This window comes from Herpailurus yagouaroundi, unplaced genomic scaffold (genome assembly GCF_014898765.1).
Source record: "Herpailurus yagouaroundi ecotype Mexico unplaced genomic scaffold, PumYag 67793, whole genome shotgun sequence".
In the NCBI taxonomy this organism is placed as follows: Eukaryota; Metazoa; Chordata; class Mammalia; order Carnivora; family Felidae; genus Herpailurus; species Herpailurus yagouaroundi.
In genome coordinates this window covers 26,329,840-26,353,578 of record NW_024420586.1, presented here as the reverse complement: position 1 = coordinate 26,353,578, position 23,739 = coordinate 26,329,840, and the positions used below count along the sequence as shown (strand labels likewise).

Genomic DNA, 23,739 nt, shown 5'->3' with positions numbered 1-23,739 from the left:
TCTAGAGTTTTGATGGTTTCCTGTCTCACATTTACGTCTTTCATCCATTTTGACTTTATTTCTGTGAATGGTGTAATAAATTGGTCTAGTTTCATTCTTCTGCATGTTGCTGTCCAGTTCTCCCAGCACCATTTGCTAAAGAGACTGTCTTTCTTCCATTGGATGCTCTTTCCTGCTTTGGAAAAGATTAGTTGGCCATACATTGGTGGGTCCAGTGCTGGGTTCTGTATTCTATTCCATTGGTCTCTGTGTCTATTTTTGTGCCAATACCATGCTGTCTTGAGGATTACAGCTTTGTAGTAGAGGCTAAAGTCTGGGATTGTGATGCCTCCCACTTTGGTTTTCTTCTTCAATATTACTTTGGCTATTCGGGGTCTTTTGTGATTCCATACAAATTTTGGGATTGTTTGTTTTAGCTTTGAGAAGTATGCCAGTGCAATTTTGATTGGGATTGCATTGAATGTGTAGATTCCTTTGGGTAACATTTTCATTTTAAAAATATTTATTCTTCCAACCCATGAGCATGGAATATTTTTCCATTTCTTTGCGTCTCCATAAATTTCCTTTATAAGTTTTCTTTACTTTTCAGTATGCAGATATTTTACATCTTTGGTTGGGTTTACTCCTAGGTATTTTATGGCTCTTGGTGCAATTGAAAATGGAGTCAGTTTCTTTACTACTCTTTCTGTTGCTTCATTATTGGTGTATAAAAATGCAACCGATTTCTGTACATTGATTTGTATCTGAGACTTTGCTGAATTCATGGATCTGTTCTAACAGACTGTTGGTGGAATCTTTCAGGTTTTCCATGTAGAGTCTCATGTTGTCTGCTAAAAGTGAAAGTTTGACTTCTTCTTTGCCAATTTGGATGCCTTTTATTTCATTTCATTGTCTGGTCGCTGATGCTAGGACTTCCAACACTATGTTAAACAACAATGGTGAGAGTGAGCATCCCTGTCGTGTTCCTGATCTCAGGGGGAACGTTCTCAGATTTTCCCCATTGAGGATGATATTAGCTGTGGGCTTTTCATATATGGCTTTTATATTGTTTAAGTATGTTCCTTCTATCCCGACTTTCTTGAGGGTTTTTATTTAAGAAAGGATGCTAAATTTTGTCAAATGCTTTTCTGCATTGATTGACAGGATCATATGGTTCTTTTCTTTTCTTTTATTAATGTGATATATCACATTGATTGATTTACAACTATTGAACCAGCCATACATTTCAGGAATAAATCCCACTTGATCATGGTAATTCTTTTTATATGCTGTTGAATTCAATTTGCTAGTATCTTGTTGAGAATTTTCGCATCCATGCTCATCAGGGATATTGGCCTGTAATTCTCCTTTTTTGTGGGATATCTGTCTGGTTTAGGAATCAAGGTAATGCTGGCATCATAGAATGAGTCTGGAAGTTTTCCTTCCACTTCTATTTTTTGGAAAAACTTGAGAAGGATAGGTATTAGCTCTACTTTAAATGACTGCTAGAATTCCCCAGGGAAGCCATCTGGTCCAGGACTCTTATTTTGGGGGAGATTTTTGATAACTGATTCAATTTCTTCACTAGTTATGGGTCTGTACAAATTTTCTATTTCTTCCTGTTTGAGTTTTGGTAGTGTATAGGTGTCTAAGAATATAGGTGTCCTTTTCTTCCAGATTATACAGTTTTTGGCATATAATTTTTCATACTATTCTCTTTTAATTGTTTGTATCTCTGTGATGTTGGTTGTGATCTCTCCTCTTTCATTTGTGATTTTATCTGTTTGTGTCCTTTTTCTCTTCATTTTGAGAAGCCTGGCTAGAGGTTTATCAATTTTCTTTATTTTTCATAAAACCTACTCTTAGTTTCATTGATCTGTTCTACTGGTTTTTAAATTCTATATTGTTTAATTCTGCTGTGATCTTTATTATTTCTTTTCTTCTGTTGATTTGGGGTTTCTTTGTTGTTCTGCCTCTAGTTCCTTTAGGTGTGCTGTTAGTTTTGTATTTGAGGTTGTTCTTGTTTCTTGAGATAGGCCTGGATTGCAATGTATTTTCCTCTTAGGACTGCCTTTGCTGCATCCCAAAGGTTTATATTGTTATGTTTCATTTTCATTTGTTTCCATATATTTTTTAATTTCTTCTCTAATTGCCTGGTTGACCCATTCATTCTTTAGTAGGATGTTCTTTAACCTCCATGCATTTGGAGGTTTTCCAAACTTTCTCCTGTGGTTGATTTCACGTTTCATAGCATTATGATCTGAAAATGTGCATGGTATGATCTCAATTCTTTTACATTTATTGAAGGCTGTTTTGTGACCCAGTATGTGATCTGTCTTGGAGAATGTTCCATGCGAACTCGAGGAGAATGTGTATTCTGCTGCTTTAGGACGCAAAGTTCTGCATATATATGTCAAGTCCATCTAGGCTAGTTTATTGATTATTGTTTATTGGCCATTGTTTATTGATTTTCTGTCTAGATGATCTGTCCGTTGTTGTAAGTGAAGTATTAAAGTCCCCTGCAATTACCACATTCTTACCAGTGAGATTGCTTATGTTTATGATTAATTGTTTTATGTATTTGGATGCTATCGAATTGGGTGCACAAACATTTATAATTGTTAGCTCTTCTTGATGGATAGACCCCATAATTATGAAATAATGTCCTTCTTCATCTCTTGTTACAGCCTTTAGTTTAAAATCTAGTTTGTCTGATAGAAGTATGGCTACTCCAGCTTTCTTTTGGCTTCTAGTAGCATGATAGATGGTTCTCCATCCCCTCATTTTCAATTTTAAGGTGTCTTCAGGTCTAAAATAAGTCTTTTGTAGACAGAAAATACATGGGTCTTGGTTTTTTTTTTTTATCCATTCTGATACCCTATGTCTTTTGATTGGAGCATTTAGTCCATTCATATTCAGTGTTATTACTGAAAAATATGGGTTTAGAGTCATTGGGTTATCTGTAGGTTTCATGCTTGTAGTGATGTCTCTCGTACTTTGTGGTCTTTGCAACATTCCACTCACAGAGTTCCCATTAGGATCTCTTGTAGGGTTGGTTTAGTGGTGATGAATTCCTTCAATTTTTTGTTTGGGAAAACCTTTATCTCTCCTTCTATTCTTAATGACAGGCTTGCTGGATAAAGGATTCTTGGCTGCATATTTCTTCCTATTCAGCATATTGAAAATTTCCTGCCACTCCTTTATGGCCTGCCACATTTCAGTAGGTAGGTCTGTTACTACACTTACATGTCTAACCTTGTAGGTTAAGGCCCATTTATACCTAGCTGCTTTCAGAATTCTCTCTTTATCTTTGTATTTTGCCAGTCTCACTATGATATGTTGTGCAGAAGATCGACTCAAGTTACGTCTGAAGGGAGTTCTCTGCGCCTCCTTGATTTCAATGTCTGTTTTCATTCCCCAGATTGGGGAAGTTCTCAGCTATGATTTTTTCAAGTACATCTTCAGCCCCTTTCTCTCTATCTTCTTCTTCTGGAACTCGTATGATACAGATATTGTTCCATTTCATTGAATCACTTAGTTCTCTAATTCTCCCCTCATGGTCCAGAATTTTTTTCTCTCTTTTTCTCAGCTTCATCTTTTTCCATAATTTTATCTTCTATTTCACTTAATCTCCCCTCTGCCTCTTCAATACTCTCTGTCACCACCTCTAGTTTATTTTGCACCTCATTGACAGCATTTTTTAATTCATCCTGACTATTTTTTAGTTCCTTGACCTCTACAGCAATAGATTCTCTGCTGACTTCTATGCTTTTTTTAAAGCCCAGCAATTAATCTTATGACTATTATTCTAAATTCTTGTTCAGTTATATCATTATATATCTGTTTTTATCAATTCTTTAGCTGTCATTTCTTCCTGGTATTTCTTTTGGGGAGAATTCTTCCATTTCATCATCTTGGCTAGTTTTCTGTCCCTTCTGCATTTTAAAGACTTGTTATGTGCCCTGTGAGCACTACTATATTAAAGAGACATCACACACTGTCCAGGGCCTGGCCCTGCAGGAGGTGTTTTTTTGGAGAGTGTTACTTGCTCTCTGTTGTTGTGACTTTGGTTACTTTATCTCCCTCCTTGTAGTGATGTTTTGGACCCTCCACCAGGTGTGCTTTGATTTGTTCATTGAAATAGACCTGGAAAGGAAAGCAAGCAAACAAACAAACAAAAAGCAAAGACACAAAACAAAAACACACAAACACACACAGAAACAAACCAAAAACCCCCACAAACAACCAGAAACACCAGCTACAAGTAAACAACAGGGTGGAGGCATGCTGATGGAAGAGGACTTATCCCATACAAAGAGAGAAATGACAGGGATGGGGAAAAATAAAAAATAAACATTGACCAGATAGAGAAGCTGTATGGCTTAATCCAGAGAGAGAGAAAGGAAAATAAAGGAGGTGGGGAGAAAGAAAAGAAAAGAAAATTGACCAAAGAAACTCTACAGCTTAATCCAGAGAGAGTAAGGAAAGTAAAGAAGGAGGCAGGGAAAAAGAAAAGAAAAGAAAATTGACCAGACAGAGAAACTATTCAGCTTAATACAGAGAGAGAGAAAATAAAATAAAGAAGGTATAGAACATGTATCAAGAGAACAGATTAAATATTTCTGCTTAAAAAAAACCAACAACCAAAGTAACCAGACTAGAAGAGGGAGGAGATAAGAAGGAAAAAAAGAAGGAAGAATATATCTATATAATAAGAATTGTCCAAGAGTTACATCGGACAATGCAATAGCACTGGTCTGGAGGAGGGGATGTCTGGTTTGTCAGTGTCAATCCCACTCTAGTAGATATGCAGTTAACAGGCGAGGAGGAGTGTGGTTTGGTGAGGCGGGTCCCGCCTCCACTGTGGGCCCTCTGTCCATTCTCTGAAGCCCCACTTATGGCCCATCAGGTTGTCTTGGTGGGTCCCTGGACACAACTGTTTCCTGCCTCCCAGATTCTTGGAGTTCAAAGTCCTTTGGATTCAACACTGCTTTGTTTGAGAGAGGAGGGAACTTTGGATCCCCCTACTTCTCCACCATGTTGGCCCCTCCTTCCATCTCCTCACTTCTGAAGGACTTCAGCTTTGACCCACTCAGATCCTTTGGGGGTGGTCGTGCTGAGCAATGGCCAGGTGCTGGCCCACCCCAAGGAACATGCATGAGACTGCATTGCTGCCGATGCCCAGAGACTGTGGTTGGGTGCCAGCCCTCCCCAGGAAAAGTTCACATGATCTTGTAGCAGCAGCACTTCAGGGATTATGAAAAATCATAACACACATCTAGTGCCAGGCTTCACCCTTAACATTCTTGTTCCAACACCAGTAAATGTGGTTGTTCTCCAGGGTCTGCTGGGACCTTTGCCTGGGGGGTGACCGCACAGCCTTTACCAACCAAATGTCCCAGCAGGGGAACCGCTGCTCCCCATATGGACTGAGGACCCCTCGGACCTCACTCTCTGCTCCCAGGGATTCGCCCCTCCCACAAGAGCACCGCCAGGTACCAGGCTGTGGAATTTCAGACTCTGCGCTCCTTTGTTTGTAGAGTCCTAATGGAATTTAAACCCTCTCCTTTCTCCTTTCTCCCTTTTTTGTTCAGTACCTGCGGCTATTTCCACTTTTCCCCTTTCTCTCCAGCTTATTTTTGTGGGGGTTGGTTTTCCCGTACTCTCCCCCCATCTCTGTCCTCTCTCTGCAAGCAAAAACAGCTCCCTGCCCTCCACAGCTTCTCTCTCCCCTCGTTCACCTCTCTGCACTGTGTACCTGCCAAGTTCTGTGGTTCAGGTTGTGCAGATTGTTGTGTTAATCCTCAAATCAGGTTTCTTCATGTGTAGGATAGTTTAGTGTTGATTTGGCTGCATTTCAGGGACAAAAGATACAAAAAACTTACATGCTGTTCCGCCATTTTGGCCCCTCCTATACCACTTCTTTATCCATTCATCAGTCGATGGACACTTGGGCTGCTTCCATATCTTGGCTATTGTAAATAATGCTACAATAAACATATGGTTACATGTATCTTTTTGAATTAGTGTTTTCATTTTCTTTGGGTAAATAGCCAGTAATGGAATTAATGGATCTCATGGTAATTCTATTTTAATGTTTTGAGGCGTTTCAATACTGTTTCAGTTGTTGCTCCACCAGTTTGCATTCTCACCAACAGTGAACGATGGTTCCATTTTCTCCACGTCCTTGCCAACACTTTTTTCTTGTGTTTCTGATGTTTGCCATTCTGACAGTTGTGAGGTGATATCTCATTTATGTTTTGATTTCCATTTCCCTGATGCTTAGTGATGTTGAGCATCTTTTCATGTGTCTGTTGGCCATCTAGATGTCTTCTTTGGAGAAATGTCTGTCCATGCCTTCTGCCCATTTTTTAATTGGGTTATTTGTTTTGTGGGTGTTGAGTTTGATAAGTTCTTTATATATTTTGGATACTTTTTATTGGATATGTCATTTGCAAATATTTTCTCCCATTCCATAGGTTGCCTTTTAGTTTTGTTGATTATTTCCTTCTCTGTGCAGAAGCTTTTTATTTTGATATAGTCAGAATATTTTTTTTCCCTTGCCTAAGGGAACCTATCTAGAAAAAGTTGCTATGGTTGATGTCAGAGAAGTTACTGCCTGTGCTCTCTTCTAGGATTTTTATGGTTTCATGTCTCACATTTAGGTCTTTAGTCCATTTTGAGTTTGTGTGTGTGTGTGTGTGTGTGTGTGTATCGTGTAAGAAAGTGGTCCAGTTTCTTTCTTTTGCATGTTGCTGTCCAGTTTTCCTAACACTATTTGTTTAAGGAACTGTCTTTTTCCCAGTGGATATTCTTTCCTGCTTTGTCAAAGATTAATTGACCATATAATTATGGATTTATTTCTAGGTTTTCTATTCTGTTCTATTAATCTCTGTGCTTATTTTTTGTGCCAGTACCATACTGTTTTGATCACTACAGCTTTGTAATATAACTTGAAGTCTGGAATTTTGATGCCTCCAGCTTCACTTTTCTTTTTCAAGATTGCTTTGCCTATTCAGGGTCTTTTGTGGTTCCATATAAATTTTAGGATTGTTTCTTCTATTTTTGTGAAAAATGCTGGTGGTATTTTGATAAGGATTGTATTAAATGTGTAGATTGCTTTGGGTAGTATAGACATTTTAATAATATTTGTTCTTCCATACCATGAGCATGGAATGTCTTTCCATTTCTTTGTGTCATCTTCAGTTTCTTTCATCAGTGTTTTACAGTTTTCAGAGTACAGGTCTTTTTACCTCCTTGGCTGGGTTTATTCCTAGGTATCTTAATGTTTTGGTTGCAATTGTAAGTGGGAATGTTTTCTTAATTTCTTTTTCTGCTACTTCATTATTAGTGCATAGAAATGCAACAAATTTCTATACATTGATTTTGTATCGTGAGACTTTACTGAGTTCATTTACCAGTTCTAGCAATTTTTTGGTGGAGACTTTTTGGGTTTCTATGTACATGTAGTATCATGTCATCTGCAAAAAAAAAGTGAAAGTTTGACTTCTTCCTTGCTCATTTGGATGCCTTTTATTTCTTTTTGTTGTTTGTTTGCTGTGGCTAGGACTTCCAGTACTGTGTTGAATAAAAGTGGTGAGATGGGACATCCGTGTCGTGTTCCCAACCATAGAGGAAAAGCTCTCAGTTTTTCTCCATAAGGATGATATTAGCTATGGGTTTTTCACCAATGGCCTTTATTATGTTGAGTTATGTTTGTAAGTTTATTTCTGGGCTCTCTATTCTGTTCTATTGATCTATGTGTCTATTTTTGTGCCAGTACCTTACATCTTGAAGTACATCTTTGTAGTACATCTTGAAATCTGGGACTGTAATACCTCCTATTTTGTTCTTCTTTCTCAAGATTGCTTTGACTATTTGGGGTCTTTTGTGGTTCCATACAAATTTAAGGATTATTTGTTCTAGTTCTGTAAAAGCTGCTGTTGATAATATGATAGGTATTGCATTAAATGTGTATTGCTTTGGGTAATATGGACATTTTAACAAAATTTTTTTTCCCAGTCCATGAACATGGAATATCATTCCATTTGTTTGTGTCATCTTTAATTTCTTTCATCAGTGTTTTCTGGTATTCAGGGTACAGATCTTTCACCACCTTGGTTAAATTTATTCTGAGATATTTTATTATTTTTGGTGCAATTGTAAAAGGGATTGTTTTCTTAATTTCTCTTTATGCTACTTCATTATCAGTGTATAGGTTTCTGTATATAAATTCTGTATCCTGTGACTTTACTGAATTCATTTATCAGCTCCAGTAGTGTGTGTGTGTGTGTGTGTGTGTGTGTGTGTGTGTGTGTGTAGTCTTTAGGGTTTTCTATATACAGTATGATGTCATCTGCAAATAGTGAAAGTTTACTGCTTCCTTACCAATTTGGATGCTTTTTATTTTTGTTATCTGATTGCTGTTGCTAAGATTTCCACTACAATGTTGAATAAAAGTGGTAACAGTTGGCATCCCTGTCTTGTTCCTGATCTTAGGGGAAAAGCTCTCAGTTTTTCACCATTTACTATGATGTTCACTGTGGGCTTTCATATGTGATCTTTATTATATTGAGGCATGTTCCCTCTAAACATACTTTATTGAGGATTTTTATCATAAATGGATGTTTTACTTTGTCAGATGCTTTTTCTACATCTGTAGAAATAATCACATGGTCTTTATCCTTTCTCTGGTTGATGTGATGTATCACACTGATAAATTTGCAAATACTGAACCACGTTGCATCCCAGGAATTAATCCCATTTGATCATGGTTAATGATTTTTTTAATGTATTGTTGGATTTGATTTGCTAGTGTTTTCTTGAGGATATTTGCATTTATGTTAATCAGAGATATTGGTCTATAGTTTTCTTTTTTTTTTTTTGTATTGTTTTTATCTGGTTTTGTTATCATGGTAATGTTGACCTGATATAATGAATTTGGAAGCTTTCCTTGCTCTTTTGTTTTTTTGGAATAGTTTCAGAAGAATGGGTTTTACCTCTTCTGTAAATATTTGGTAGAATTCACTTGTGAATCCAGATGGTTCTGGACTTTTGTTTATTCAGAGTTTTTTTGATTGCTGATTCAATTTCATTGCTGGTAATCAGTCTGTTCAAATTTTCTATTTCTTCCTAATTCAGTTAAGGGAAGTGACTTGTTAAAAATTTATCCATTTCTTCTAGGTTGTCCAATTTGTTGGCATATAATTTTCATAATATTCTCTCATAATCTTTTACCATTCTGTGTTATCATTTTTTATTTCTCTTCTTTCATTTCTGATTTTGTTTAATTGAGTCCTCTTTTTTTTCTATTGTTTTGGGGTTTTGTTCTTTTCTTTTTCTATCTCCTTTAGGTGTAAGGTTAGGTTGTTTATTTGAAAATTTTCTTGCTTCTTGAGGTAGACCTGTATTACTATTAATTTCCCTCTTAGAACAACTTTCCTGCATTGCAAAGATTTTGGACTTTGTGTGTTCATTTTCATTTTTCTGCATATATTTTTTGGTTTCCCTTTTATTTTTGGCTGACCTATTCATGTTTAGTAGCATGCTATTTAACCTCCATGTATTCGTTTTCTTTCCTGATTTTGTCTGGTGGTTGATTTCTAGTTTCATTGTATCAGAAAAGATGCATGATATGACTTCAATCTTTTTTAATTTGTTGAGACTATTTTATGGCCAAACATGTGATCTAACCAGAGAATATTCCATGTGCACTTGAAGAGGGTGTGTATTCCACAGTTTTAGGATAGAATATTCTCAATATATCTATTAGATCCATCTGGTCAACAGTATCATTTAAAGCCACAGTTTCCTTATTGATTTTCTGTTGGATGATTTACCCATTGATGTAAGTGAGGTGTTAAAATCCCCTGATATTATTGTATTACTATCAGTTACTTCCTGTATGGTTTTTAATAGCTGCTTTATGTATTTGGGTGTATCCATGTTGGGTGCATAAATATTTATAATTATTATATCTTCCTGTTGGATTGGTCCCTTTATGATTATATAGTGTCTTTCTTTGGCACTTGTTAGGGTCTTTGTTTTAAAGTCTATTTTGTCTGATGTAAGAATTGCTACCCTAGATTTCTTTTCACTTCTATTGGCATGATAAATGTTTTTTCTATCCCTTAACTTTCAGTCTGCATGTGTCTATAGGTCTGAAATGAGTCTCTTGTATGCAACATATAGATGGTCTTTTTTCTGTATAAATTTTTTTTTCCTTTTTTTTTTTAGTTTTTTATTTTTTTTATTTATTTTTATTTTTTTATTTATTTATTTATTTTTATATATGAAATTTATTGTCAAATTGGTTTCCATACAACACCCAGTGCTCACCCCAAAAGGTGCCCTCCTCAATACCCATCACCCACCCTCTCCTCCCTCCCACCCCCCATCAACCCTCAGTTTGCTCTCAGTTCTCAACAGTCTCTTATGCTTTGGCTCTCTCCCACTCTAACCTCTTTTTTTTTTTCCTTCCCCTCCCCCATGGGTTCCTGTTAAGTTTCTCAGGATCCACATAAGAGTGAAACCATATGGTATCTGTCTTTCTCTGTATGGCTTATTTCACTTAGCATCACACTCTCCAGTTCCATCCACGTTGCTACAAAAGGCCATATTTCATTTTTTCTCATTGCCACGTAGTATTCCATAGTGTATATAAACCACAATTTCTTTATCCATTCATCAGTTGATGGACATTTAGTCTCTTTCCATGATTTGGCTATTGTTGAGAGTGCTGCTATGAACATTGGGGTACAAGTGCCCCTATGCATCAGTACTCCTGTGTCCCTTGGATAAATTCCTAGCAGTGCTATTGCTGGGTCATAGGGTAGGTCTATTTTTAATTTTCTGAGGAACCTCCACACTGCTTTCCAGAGCGGCTGCACCAATTTGCATTCCCACCAACAGTGCAAAAGGGTTCCCGTTTCTCCACATCCTCTCCAGCATCTATAGTCTCCTGATTTGTTCATTTTGGCCACTCTGACTGGCGTGAGGGGATACCTGAGTGTGGTTTTGATTTGTATTTCCCTGATGAGGAGCGACGCTGAATATCTTTTCATGTGCCTGTTGGCCATCCGGATGTCTTCTTTAGAGAAGTGTCTATTCATGTTTTCTGCCCATTTCTTCACTGGGTTATTTGCTTTTCGGGTGTGGAGTTTGGTGAGCTCTTTATAGATTTTGGATACTAGCCCTTTGTCCGATATGTCATTTGCAAATATCTTTTCCCATTCCGTTGGTTGCCTTTTAGTTTTGTTGGTTGTTTCCTTTGCTGTGCAGAAGCTTTTGATCTTCATAAGGTCCCAGTAATTCACTTTTGCTTTTAATTCCCTTGCCTTTGGGGATGTGTCGAGTAAGAGATTGCTACGGCTGAGGTCAGAGAGGTCTTTTCCTGCTTTCTCCTCTAAGGTTTTGATGGTTTCCTGTCTCACATTCAGGTCCTTGATCCATTTTGAGTTTATTTTTGTGAATGGTGTGAGAAAGTGGTCTAGTTTCAACCTTCTGCATGTTGCTGTCCAGTTCTCCCAGCACCATTTGTTAAAGAGACTGTCTTTTTTCCATTGGATGTTCTTTCCTGCTTTGTCAAAGATGAGTTGGCCATACGTTTGTGGGTCTAGTTCTGGGGTTTCTATTCTATTCCATTGGTCTATGTGTCTGTTTTTGGTCCAATACCATGCTGTCTTGATGATGACAGCTTTGTAGTAGAGGCTAAAGTCTGGGATTGTGATGCCTCCTGCTTTGGTCTTCTTCTTCAAAATTACTTTGGCTATTCGGGGACTTTTGTGGTTCCATATGAATTTTAGGATTGCTTGTTCTAGTTTTGAGAAGAATGCTGGTGCCATTTTGATTGGGATTGCATTGAATGTGTAGATAGCTTTGGGTAGTATTGACATTTTGACAATATTTATTGTTCCAATCCATGAGCAGGGAATGTCTTTCCATTTCTTTAAATCTTCTTCAATTACCTTCATAAGCTTTCTATAGTTTTCAGCATACAGATCCTTTACGTCTTTGGTTAGATTTATTCCTAGGTATTTTATGCTTCTTGGTGCAATTGTGAATGGGATCAGTTTCTTGTCTTTCTGTTGCTTCACTGTTAGTGTATAAGAATGCAACTGATTTCTGTACATTGATTTTGTATCCTGCAACTTTGTTAAATTCATGTATCAGTTCTAGCAGACTTCTGGTGGAGTCTATCGGATTTTCCATGTATAATATCATGTCATCTGCAAAAAGCGAAAGCTTGATTTCATCCTTGCCAATTTTGATGCCTTTGATTTCCTTTTGTTTTCTGATTGCTGATGCTAGAACTTCCAGCACTATGTTAAACAACACTGGTGAGAGTGGGCATCCCTGTCGTGTTCCTGATCTCAGGGAAAAAGCTCTCAGTTTTTCCCCGTTGAGGATGATGTTAGCTGTGGGCTTTTCATGAATGGCTTTTATGATCTTTAGGTATGTTCCTTCTATCCCGAGTTTCTCGAGGGTTTTTATTAAGAAAGGGTGCTGGATTTTGTCAAAGGCCTTTTCTGCATCGATTGACAGGATCATATGGTTCTTCTCTTTTTTTTTGTTAATGTGATGTATCACGTTGATTGATTTGCGAATGTTGAACCAGCCCTGCATCCCAGGAATGAATCCCACTTGATCATGGTGAATAGTTCTTTTTATATGCCGTTGAATTCGATTTGCTAGTATCTTATTGAGAATTTTTGCATCCATATTCATCAGGGATATTGGCCTGTAGTTCTCTTTTTTTACTGGGTCTCTGTCTGGTTTAGGAATCAAAGTAATACTGGCTTCATAGAATGAGTCTGGAAGTTTTCCTTCCCTTTCTATTTCTTGGAATAGCTTGAGAAGGATAGGTATTATCTCTGCTTGAAACATCTGGTAGAACTCCCCTGGGAAGCCATCTGGTCCTCGACTCTTTTTTGTTGGGAGATTTTTGATAACCGATTCAATTTCTTCGCTGGTTATGGGTCTGTTCAAGCTTTCTATTTCCTCCTGATTGAGTTTTGGAAGAGTGTGGGTGTTCAGGAATTTGTCCATTTCTTCCAGGTTGTCCAATTTGTTGGCATATAATTTTTCATAGTATTCCCTGATAATTGTTTGTATCTCTGAGGGATTGGTTGTAATCATTCCATTTTCATTCATGATTTTATCTATTTGGGTCATCTCCCGTTTCTTTTTGAGAAGCCTGGCTAGAGGTTTGTCAATTTTGTTTATTTTTTCAAAAAACCAACTCTTGGTTTCGTTGATCTGCTCTACAGTTTTTTTAGATTCTATATTGTTTATTTCTGCTCTGATCTTTATTATTTCTCTTCTTCTGCTGGGTTTAGGCTGCCTTTGCTGTTCTGCTTCTATTTCCTTTAGGTGTGCTGTTAGATTTTGTATTTGGGACTTTTCTTGTTTCTTGAGATAGGCCTGGATTGCAATGTATTTTCCTCAGGACTGCCTTCGCTGCGTCCCAAAGCGTTTGGATTGTTGTATTTTCATTTTCGTTTTTTTCCAAATATTTTTAAATTTCTTCTCTAATTGCCTGGTTGACCCACTCATTCGTTAGTAGGGTGTTCTTTAACCTCCATGCTTTTGGAGGTTTTCCAGACTTTTTTTCTGTGGTTGATTTCAAGCTTCATAGCATTGTGGTCTGAAAGTATGCATGGTATGATTTCAATTCTTGTAAACTTATGAAGGGCTGTTTTGTGACCCACTATATGATCTATCTTGGAGAATGTTCCATGTGCACTCGAGAAGAAAGTATATTCTGTTGCTTTGGGATGCAGAGTTCTAAATATATCTGTCAAATCCATCTGATCGAATGTCTCATTCAGGGCCCTTGTTTCTTTATTGACCGTGTGTCTAGATGATCTATCCATTTCTGTAAGTGGGGTGTTAAAGTCCCCTGCAATTTCCACATTCTTATCAATAAGGTTGCTTGTGTTTATGAGTAATTGTTTTATATATTTGGGCGCTCCGGTATTCGGCGCATAGACATTTATAACTGTTAGCTCTTCCTGATGGATAGACCTTGTAATTATTATATAATGCCCTTCTTCATCTCTTGTTACAGCCTTTAATTGAAAGTCTAGTTTGTCTGATAGAAGTATGGCTACTCCAGCTTTCTTTTGGCTTCCGGTAGCATGATAAATAGTTCTCCATCCCCTCACTCTCAATCTAAAGGTGTCCTCAGGTCTAAAATGAGTCTCTTGTAGACAGCAAATAGATGGGTCTTGTTTTTTTATCCATTCTGATACCCTATGTCTTTTGGTTGGCACATTTAGTGCATTTACATTCAGTGTTATTATAGAAAGATATGGGTTTAGAGTCATTGTGATGTCTGTATGTTTTATGCTTGTAGTGATGTCTCTGGTACTTTGTCTCACAGGGTCCCCCTTAGGATCTCTTGGAGGGCTGGTTTAGTGGTGACAAATTCCTTCAGTTTTTGTTTGTTTGGGAAGACCTTTATCTCTCCTTCTATTCTAAATGACAGACTTTCTGGATAAAGGATTCTCGGCTGCATATTTTTTCTGTCTAGCACACTGAAAATCTCGTGCCAATTCTTTCTGGCCTGCCAAGTTTCAAAAGAGAGATCAGTCACGAGTCTTATAGGTCTCCCTTTATATGTGAGGGCACGTTTACCCCTTGCTGCTTTCAGAATTTTCTCTTTATCCTTGTATTTTGCCAGTTTCACTATGATATGTCGTGCAGAAGATCGATTCAAGTTACGTCTGAAGGGAGTTCTCTGTGCCTCTTGGATTTCAATGCCTTTTTCCTTCCCCACTTCAGGGAAGTTCTCAGCTATTATTTCTTCAAGTACCCCTTCAGCACCTTTCCCTCTCTCTTCCTCCTTTGGGATACCAATTATGCGTATATTATTTCTTTTTAGTGTATCACTTAGTTCTCTAATTTTCCCCTCATACTCCTGGATTTTTTTATCTCTCTTTTTCTCAGCTTCCTCTTTTTCCATAACTTTATCTTCTAGTTCACCTATTCTCTCCTCTGCCTCTTCAATCCGAGCCGTGGTGGTTTCCATTTTGTTATGCATTTCGTTTAAAGCGTTTTTCAGCTCCTCGTGACTGTTCCTTAGTCCCTTGATCTCTGTAGCAAGAGATTCTCTGCTGTCCTCTATACTGTTTTCAAGCCCAGCGATTAATTTTATGACTATTATTCTAAATTCACTTTCTGTTATATTATTTAAATCCTTTTTGATCAGCTCATTAGCTGTTGTTATTTCCTGGAGATTCTTCTGAGGGGAATTCTTCCGCTTGGTCATTTTGGATAGTCCCTGGCGTGGTGAGGCCTGCAGGGCACTTCCCCTGTGCTGTGGTGTATAACTGGAGTTGGTGGGCGGAGCCGCAGTCCGACCTGATGTCTGCCCCCAGCCCACCGCTGTGTCCACAGTCAGACTGGTGCGTGCCTTCTCTTCCCCTCTCCTAGGGGCGGGATTCACTGTGGGGTGGGGTGGCCTGTCTGGGCTACTTGCCCACTGCCAGGCTTGTGATGCTGGGGATCTGGCGTATTAGCTGGGGTGGGTAGGCAAGGTGCACAGGGGCAGGAGGGGCAGGCTTAGCTTGCTTCTCCTTAGGTGATCCACTTCGGGAGGGGCCCTGTGGCAGCAGCAGGGAGTCAGATCCGCTGCCGCAGGTTTGGCTCCGCAGAAGCGCAGAGTTGGGTGTTTGCGCGGAGCGAGCAAGTTCCCTGGCAGGAACTGGTTCTCTTTGGGATTTTGGCTGGGGGATGGGCGGGGGAGATGGCGCTGGTGAGCGCCTTTGTTCCCCACCAAACTGAGCTCTGTCATCCGGGGGCTCAGCGGCTCTCCTTCCCTTTGTCCTCCAGCCTTTCCGCTTTCTGAGCAGAGCTGTTAACTTATGACCTCCCAGACACTAAGTCGCGCTTGCTGTCGGAACACAGTCCGTCAAGCCCCTCCGCTTTTTGCAAGCCAGACTCGGGGGCTCTTCTTGGCCGGCGAGCCGCCCCTCCGCCCCGGCTCCCTCCCGCCAGTCCGTGGAGCGCGCACCGCCTCGCCGCCCTACCTACCCTCTTCCGTGGGCCTCTCGTCTGCGCTTGGCTCCGGCGACTCCGTTCTGCTAATCCTCTGGTGGTTTTCTGGGTTATTTAGGCAGGTGTAGGTGGAATCTAAGTGATCAGCAGGATGCGCGGTGAGCCCAGCGTCCTCCTACGCCGCCATCTTCCCTCTCTCTCCTTTCTGTATAAATTTTTAAGTTTATTTGAGAGAGAGCATGAGTGTGGTAGAGGCAGAGAGAGAGGGGAGAGAAAGTATCCCAAGAAGGCTCTGCACTGTCAGCACAGAGCTCAATGCGGGATTCAAACTCATGAACCATGAGATCTTGACCTGAACCAAAAGCAGTAGTCGGATGCTTAACCAACTGAGCTACCCAGGCACCCCAGTGTATAGATGGGTGTTACTTTTTTAGCCATTATATCACCCTATGACTTTTGAGTCCATTTGCATTCAAGGTAATTATTGAAAAATATGTACATATTACCATTTTGTTACTTGTTTCATGATTGTTTTTATAGTTCTTCTGTGTTCCTTCTCTTGCTCTCTTCTCTCATGGCTTGCTGGCTTTCTTTAGTGACATACTTGAATTCTTTTTTCTTTTTTTTTTTTTTTTTTGATATCCACTACTAGTTTTATTTGTGGTTACCATTAGGTTTGGATATAACATCTTCTTCATATAGCAGTCTATATTAAGTTGTTGGCCATTTAAGTTTGAACCCATTCTAAAAGCAGTAAATTTTTACCTCTCTCCAACTTCACGTTTTAGGTATATGGTGTCATTGTTTTATTTTGTGACTCCCTTAACTTATTTTATAGATATACTTAATTTTACTGCTTTTGTGCTTCCTACTTGTCTTACTTCTGCCTATGGTTTTTCTTTCCACTCAAAGAATCTCCTTTAACATTTATTGTAAAGTTGGTTTAGTAGTGATGAATTCCTTTAACTTTTGTTTGGGAAGCGATCTTTCCTACTATTCTGAACTATAGCTTTGCTGGATCGAGTATTCTTGGCTACAAGTTTTTTTCTTTCAGCACTTTGAATATATTATGCCCCCCCTTCTGGCCTGCAAAGTTTCTGCTGAAAAATCAGCTGATAGCCTTTTGTGGTTTTTCTTGTAAGTAGCTATCTCTTTTTCTCCTGCTGCTTTTAAAATTCTCTATCACTATTTTTTGCCATTTTAATTACCATGTGTCTTGGTATGGACCTCCTTGGGTTGATTTTGTCAGGGAATCGCTGTGCTTCCTGGATCTGGAAATTTTTTTCCTTAGATTAGGGAATATTTTCAGCTATTATTTCTTCAAATAAATATTCTGCAATCTTTTCTCTCTCTTCTCCCTCTAGGATCCCCACAATGTGGATGGTGTTATGCTCGATGGTGTCACTGAGCTCCCTTAATCTATTCTCATTTTTTATTCTGTTTTCTTTCTCTTGTTCACCCTGCTTGATTTTCATTACTCTGTCCTCCAGGTCACTCATCTGTTCTTCGGCTTCTGTATATTTAATTTCAATTTTTGATTTTTTCATCTCTGATTGGTTCTTTTTTATGTGTTCTGTTTCTTTGTTGAGGGTCTCACTAAGGTCCTCCACTCTTCTCAAATTCAGTGACTATATTTATGGCCATTACTTTAAATTCTCTATCAAGCATATTAGTTATATCCATTTTGTTTAGCTCTCCTGCTGTGATTCTGCCCTGTTCTTTAATTTGGGACACATTCCTCTGTGTCATTTTTTTATAACTCTTTATACTTGTTTCTATGTGTTAGAAAAGTCAGCTATGCCTCCTGTTCTTGAAAGTAGTAGCCTTATTAAAAAAAAAAAAAAAAAAGAGGCCCTGCAGTGCAGTGTCCTCTGCTTACCAGAACCTGGCACTTCAAGAGAGTCTCCTGTGTGTTGTGTGTACCCTGGTCTTGTGGCTGAGCTGTTTTTGTCTTTAGTCGAGTCATCTGAAATGGTTCTCTTTGCCTGTTGTGGGTAGTGTTTCATCCTTGTGTGGTTAATGGGCCAGTTTGGAGCCACATTAGGCTTGAGGTGGGTCAGACCAGGCATTTGTCAGATCTGCCTAGACCAAACTGCAGGATGCTCTCCCTGTGTTGCCCCCTGAGAGGCTTTTGTTGGTAGGCAGGGCACTCCCCCTGTGTTGTACCCTGAGAAGCTTTCATTGGTGGTTGAGGCCTGCAGTCAGACCATATGTCTGCCCCCAGCCCACTGCTTGAGCTGCAGTAGAACTGATGTGTGTGGTTATCTTCCCCTCTCCCCAGAGCAGAAGTCACTTTGGAGTGGTGCTGGCCCCTGTCCTGGCTGCTTGCACAATGCCATGCTTGTGTCCTCACTTTGGATGGACTCCTGCCAAGGGCATGTTTGATGGGGTGGGTCCACAGAATTCAGGGAGTGGGGTGCCCAGTATTAGCAAGGTGTGTGCCTGTTTCTGTGGGAGAGGATGTGTAGCTCCTTTGGAGAACTGCTGAGGATGGGTTGAAGGGGGCAGGTCCACAGAAGTGCACAGGGGTGGGGTGTGCTGTTAGCAAGCTAGGTAGAAAGTGTTCCTCTTGGTTCCCACAGGTGTCTGTGTTTCTAGGCTGGGAGTGGGGGAAGGAAATGGCACCTGCCTGCTCTTTTATTCTTGGAGAAGTCTCCTAAGGATCCCTGTCCTTCCAGCACACGTTCTGAGATTAGTAAATAAATCTCCTTCCCGTATGCCCCCAAGTGTTTATCAAACTGCTGCTTCTATGCTGTGTCTCAGTGGGGTTGTTTTGTTGTGTCTTTAAGGGTAGAAACTCAGTTTCCTCTCACCTTCCAGCTCTCCCATAACTGAGCCCACTGATTTTTAAAGTTCCTGGTGTTGAGCCCCACTGATTATAGGAACTCACAAAGCCCCCTGGTTTTCAAAGCCAAATGTTATGGGGGTTTGTCTTCTCAGTGTGTGTCCCCTGTACCTGGGGTGCCTTGTGTGGTGTCTTCTCTCCCTTCTCTGTACCTTTGGTGTCCTTCCAACCTGCGTACAGTCTCACAGGTCATTTTGGTTCCCAACCATGTCTCTGCCCTTCCTCCAACTGTCAATGTGGCCTCTTCTCTATGATTAGCTGTGGATAATCTGTTCTGCTGGTCTTTGGGTCATTTTCTGCATCATTTACACTGATGTGGCTGTTATGTAGGTGTATCCATGGGATGAGGTGATCTTAGGATCCTCCTACTCTGCCATCTCCCTGGAAGTCCCAGGGCCCCCTTTTTAATTACAAGCAAATGTGAAGGCACCTGAGTGGCTCAGTCAATTAAGTGTCCAACTCTAGATTTCGGCTCAAGTCATGAGCTCACAGGTTTGTGAGTTCAAGCCCCGTATGGTGCTCTGAGTGTGGAGTCTGCTTGGGATCCTCTCCCTCTCTCTCTCCTCTCCCTTGTGCTCTCTCTCTCTCAAAATAAATAAACTTAAGAAAAGGAAATGTGCCTTTCACTGGGTATTGTAAAAGAAAGGGAACGAGAAGAGGCTGGTATGCCTCCATTATGGGAGAAGTCTGACCTCATCAAACTTCCATCTCACCAAATGAACAGTGGCATTATGCATGCTAATACATGTACCATGTACCTAAGCATATGCCAAGCATCTGCTTACACATAGACACAAGTGTACACCAAGCATGTATGCACATGGTTGTATACTAGAACATACATGAAAATATGTACAAATACATGCTAGAAATACACCCACATTAACCTCTATAATAACCTCTAAATAATAACCTCTGTATAACAGCTTCTCTATAATAACAACAGCACCAATAGTTAACTTATATAACACTTACACTATGCCAGGAAATGTTTAAGGATTTTTAATGCATTAATTTATTTAATCTTCACAACTGCCCTAGAATATAAAAGCACATAGAGGTTAAGTAACTTGCCTCAGGTCACAAACTATTAAGTGATGGAGCTGGAAATCAAGCCATAATCACTGAATGCAGTCCCCAAACATATGCATATACCAAGGCAGACACTAGACACCTATGCAGAGGTACACCCACATCCATAGGAGCATGCCCATAGAAACGCCAATCCAGTAATTTTTCTCTTTCCTCAAGTTTGCCACATTACATATCATTTTACAGGCCAGTCTGACATGAGAAAAACTTGGCAATATACATTGATGCCTGTAGCTGCTCAAAAGCAAACGATATCTGTTTGATACCCTAGCACCCTTTGGCTATCTCATCACATCTACCAAGTACTTCTTTCCTCAAACTTTTATCTCCTCACATTCAACTTTCTATGCTCAGGGTTCCTGGCCAACTACTACCTCTCCCCACCTCTCACATACCACCCAGTTCCTTATTCTGTCCTTTCAAGCACTAACCTCTCATAACAATGCCCTGTCCCCTTCATCGTTACACAGAGCGACATAATGTATGACAAGCTCGGTGCCCTGATTGATATCCTGGCTGAGAAGGCAGCAGTTGAGAAAAGTGCTACAGTATGTGCAGACAGTGGAAAGGCAGATGGAAAGCCCTTCATCCCTCAAATAGACCACATAGCCAAGTGCAAGTTGGAGCTGGCCACAAAGGCCCAGAATCTCCAGAAATCCTTGAAGCTCATCATATTCCAAGTTGAACAAGGTAAGGGTCCCAGAGTTGTGGCAATTGAGGTAAAGGAAAGAGAAGGCTCCAGTGGATGGTTTACTGGTCTCCCTCACTCTGGGCACTCCGGGTCTGCTATTTGACTCCACTGCCAAAACTTGACTAGATTCTGTATTCATATAGTATTCAAAGTCAGTCTTCAGACTGATAATTTGAAAAACCTCAGTCCTAATAAGCTGTCTCTTTGGCTCCTCCTACCTCCCAGACACTCAATCCTTGCAACTCATTTATTTTTGGAACTAACACTCATCCTAAACAATTACAGCTCCCAAGAGGTCTGGCTCAAAGCTCTGTCAGCTTCCACCACCAGCCATGGAATTTTTTTCCACCTATTCCTGTTTCCTTCCAACCCACAAGCCTGTGACTATTTTAAAAAGAAAATAGTGTTCATCCCTGCATGTCTTATATAGTATTAATCAGGCACAAGGGCCCTGAGAGTGGTCCTGGGATCTCTGGCATTGACTGCCATTCCCCACAACTCATGACATCTGTAAGCTTCCAACTCAGTATGAAAACTCTTTAAACTCCTCCAACTTCTTAATTTAACATTTTGGCTCCCACTTCTACCCACAATGCTTCCTTGAAAAACATATCAGAAAATGGTATAAGACCATGTGTTCTTGAACTGGTGGAGTTGAGAAGTCCACGTAGCAATGAAGTCCCTTGGATGGCCTCTGACTTTTAGCCATGGCACTTTCTCCTGCCTTGGTTCCTTTAGTTACAGCGTCAGCAAGTTTCCGAAAAAGAAGGAAAATCTCCATTATGCACTGGGAATGAAGTAAACAGCTTGTTTGCCTCTATTTCTGTAGTTAAGTTTCCAAGTGGAGATGTACCCAAAATCTTATCACAACTCTCAGTCTCCTCCATGAACATATAAGTCAGATTTAGAGATGCAGCTTGTGGCCATGGGACAGAGAAAGGAACATCTAGTAGAATAGGGATTGAACCTATGAGGTTTGGCACAGGCTGAGCATCTGAGCCATACAACATATACACTGGTGAAAGGAAGGAGGCTTCTCAAATATTCTTGGAATGGGTGAAACATTTGGATGAAAGAATGGCATGGTCCTAGAGGCTCAAGTCTGGAAAACAGTCCTGTGACTAAATGTATTAACAAAGATGATAATGTAGGTAGAAGAGCAGAGAGTTTTCCACCTTTCTCCCTCTGCCCCTGGCTCTGAGCTTCTACTCACACCACATTTACTGAGTGGCAGAAAAAGAGTAACCAGTAAAATAGAGAAAGCTCAAGTATGGATATGAAGAGACATGGGGGCAACACTGTAAGAAAGCTAAGACTACAAACAGCATTATGGAGGAGAGGAGATGGTCAGATGGGGGTCTCTACTGGCATTAACTAAACGAAAGAGATGCTTCAGAAAAGTTCAACAAATGTGACCAATCCTCCTTCCTTTATTTCTTCCTCCTTCCTTCCCTCCTTCTCTCCTTCTCTCCCTCCCTCGTTCTCTCCTTTTCTCTCTCCCTCCTTTCCTACCTTGCTCTCTCCCTCCCTCCCTCCCTCTCATCTTTCCTTCCTACCTTGCTTCCTCCCTCTCTCCTTCCTTCCTTTTTTCCTTCCACTTTTTCTCTGTAGTTCTTGATGAGCAAAGCCGTCAGACAATATCAGTTAAGAACTTTACTTCAACTTTCTTCCTGGAAGATGACTTAAAAGACATTAGCCAGATGAGCCCAAGACACCGTAAGGATCTTTCTCTCCTTCTCTTATTCTATCCTTTATCACTGTTTTCTAGTTCCCATGGAATTAAGATGTGTTTTCATGCATCTTTCTTTAGCCATAATCCTACTCTGTGGTAGATATCTCTCCCTATGTCCTAGAAACTTCACAGTATAAGATCCCATGCCAATGTCCAGAAGTAATGACCTCATTAAGTACTTTGAAAAGGCTGGCCTGATGAAACCCAAGATTTGAAGCAAGCAACCCAACCTTACTGTTCTCTCAGAGGAAGTCCCTGTTCATCTAAGATGATCCCTCTTTGGAATTAGAACCTTGATTATAATCTAAGAGAAAGTCATTGAGTTTGACCATGATTCCACAGAGAAAATAGGGTGAAATGCAAGTGGGGGGAAGGGCTTTCTTGTTTGTATCTGACACCAAGGTGACATCTTTTGTGTCTAGGTTCCCATCATGGCACTTTGTCTTCTATATCTTCTCTCAAAAGTGAAGACCTAGACAACCTCAATTTGGAGCACTTATATTTCACACCTGAAACTATGTAAGTATTTAGCCCTACCACCATTTTATGACTTTTCCTTTCTCTGGTTAAGAGTAGCCTAAGGATATTGAGTCAACTCCTGACTCTACTTACTAGTTGTGTGACCTTACACAAGTAATTCAACCAATCTTAACCTCAATTTTCTCATGTATAAGATGAAGATAATTGTAGAACTAGCCACATAGGCTTCTTGTGTTTATTCAGTTTATATACACACAGTACTTGCATTGAACAGTGCTTAGCATCCACAGTTAAGTACTATATGTGTTAACATAATTATTGTTATTTTTATTGTAAATACTTGATAAATATTAGCTGTTGTTATTGCAAAGGACCTGTTTTTCCATTGTTGCCTTTAACAATAAATAATTGGAGACACTAAAAAATAAGTGATCATTTAGGGGGCTAGATAGGAAATCTAAAAACATCTGTATCACTAGCCCTACCTCTTTAAAATATTCCCAGGAGCCAAGTTCCACCACATTTTACTCATTTTGAGTTTCACTAAGAACAGTTTGGACATCACTTGGAGAAACTCCAATCTCTGGACTGCAGCTGAGGGAGGCAAATCTCATGTGAGAGATGTGGGGTCAGTTTAGTATCAAATAAAAATGTATCTATGAGTAACTAAACTGTATTCATTTTCAGTTGCTCAAAAGAAGGACACAGTTGGCAGTTATTTAAGTTAACTGCAGCTTCTCACTTATTCCTATCTCCAACCCCCACTCCCCTCTATTTCATTATTGGCTTATGCTCATGTCTGAGGTCTCATGGACCTACCTTATGAGCTTTGATCAGTGGTATGCTGCCAAATGTTTAACAACTAGCTGTCTGGGGGGAAAATCCTGATTTATTCCTGGTGCAAACCCTCCCACCATGGCC

The 23,739-nt window shown here is 39.8% G+C and overlaps 1 protein-coding gene across 1 annotated transcript in view; it reads left to right on the top strand.

The window, feature by feature from the left end:
* The window catches only part of DGKK (diacylglycerol kinase kappa), a 173,529-nt gene that overhangs the window by 131,480 nt on the left and 18,310 nt on the right, over positions 1-23,739 (top strand). Inside the window, exons 16-18 of the mRNA XM_040468943.1 lie at positions 20,386-20,605; positions 22,218-22,322; positions 22,761-22,857. Coding sequence (XP_040324877.1) covers positions 20,386-20,605; positions 22,218-22,322; positions 22,761-22,857 — 422 coding nt within the window. The remainder of the gene's footprint in view (positions 1-20,385; positions 20,606-22,217; positions 22,323-22,760; positions 22,858-23,739) is intronic.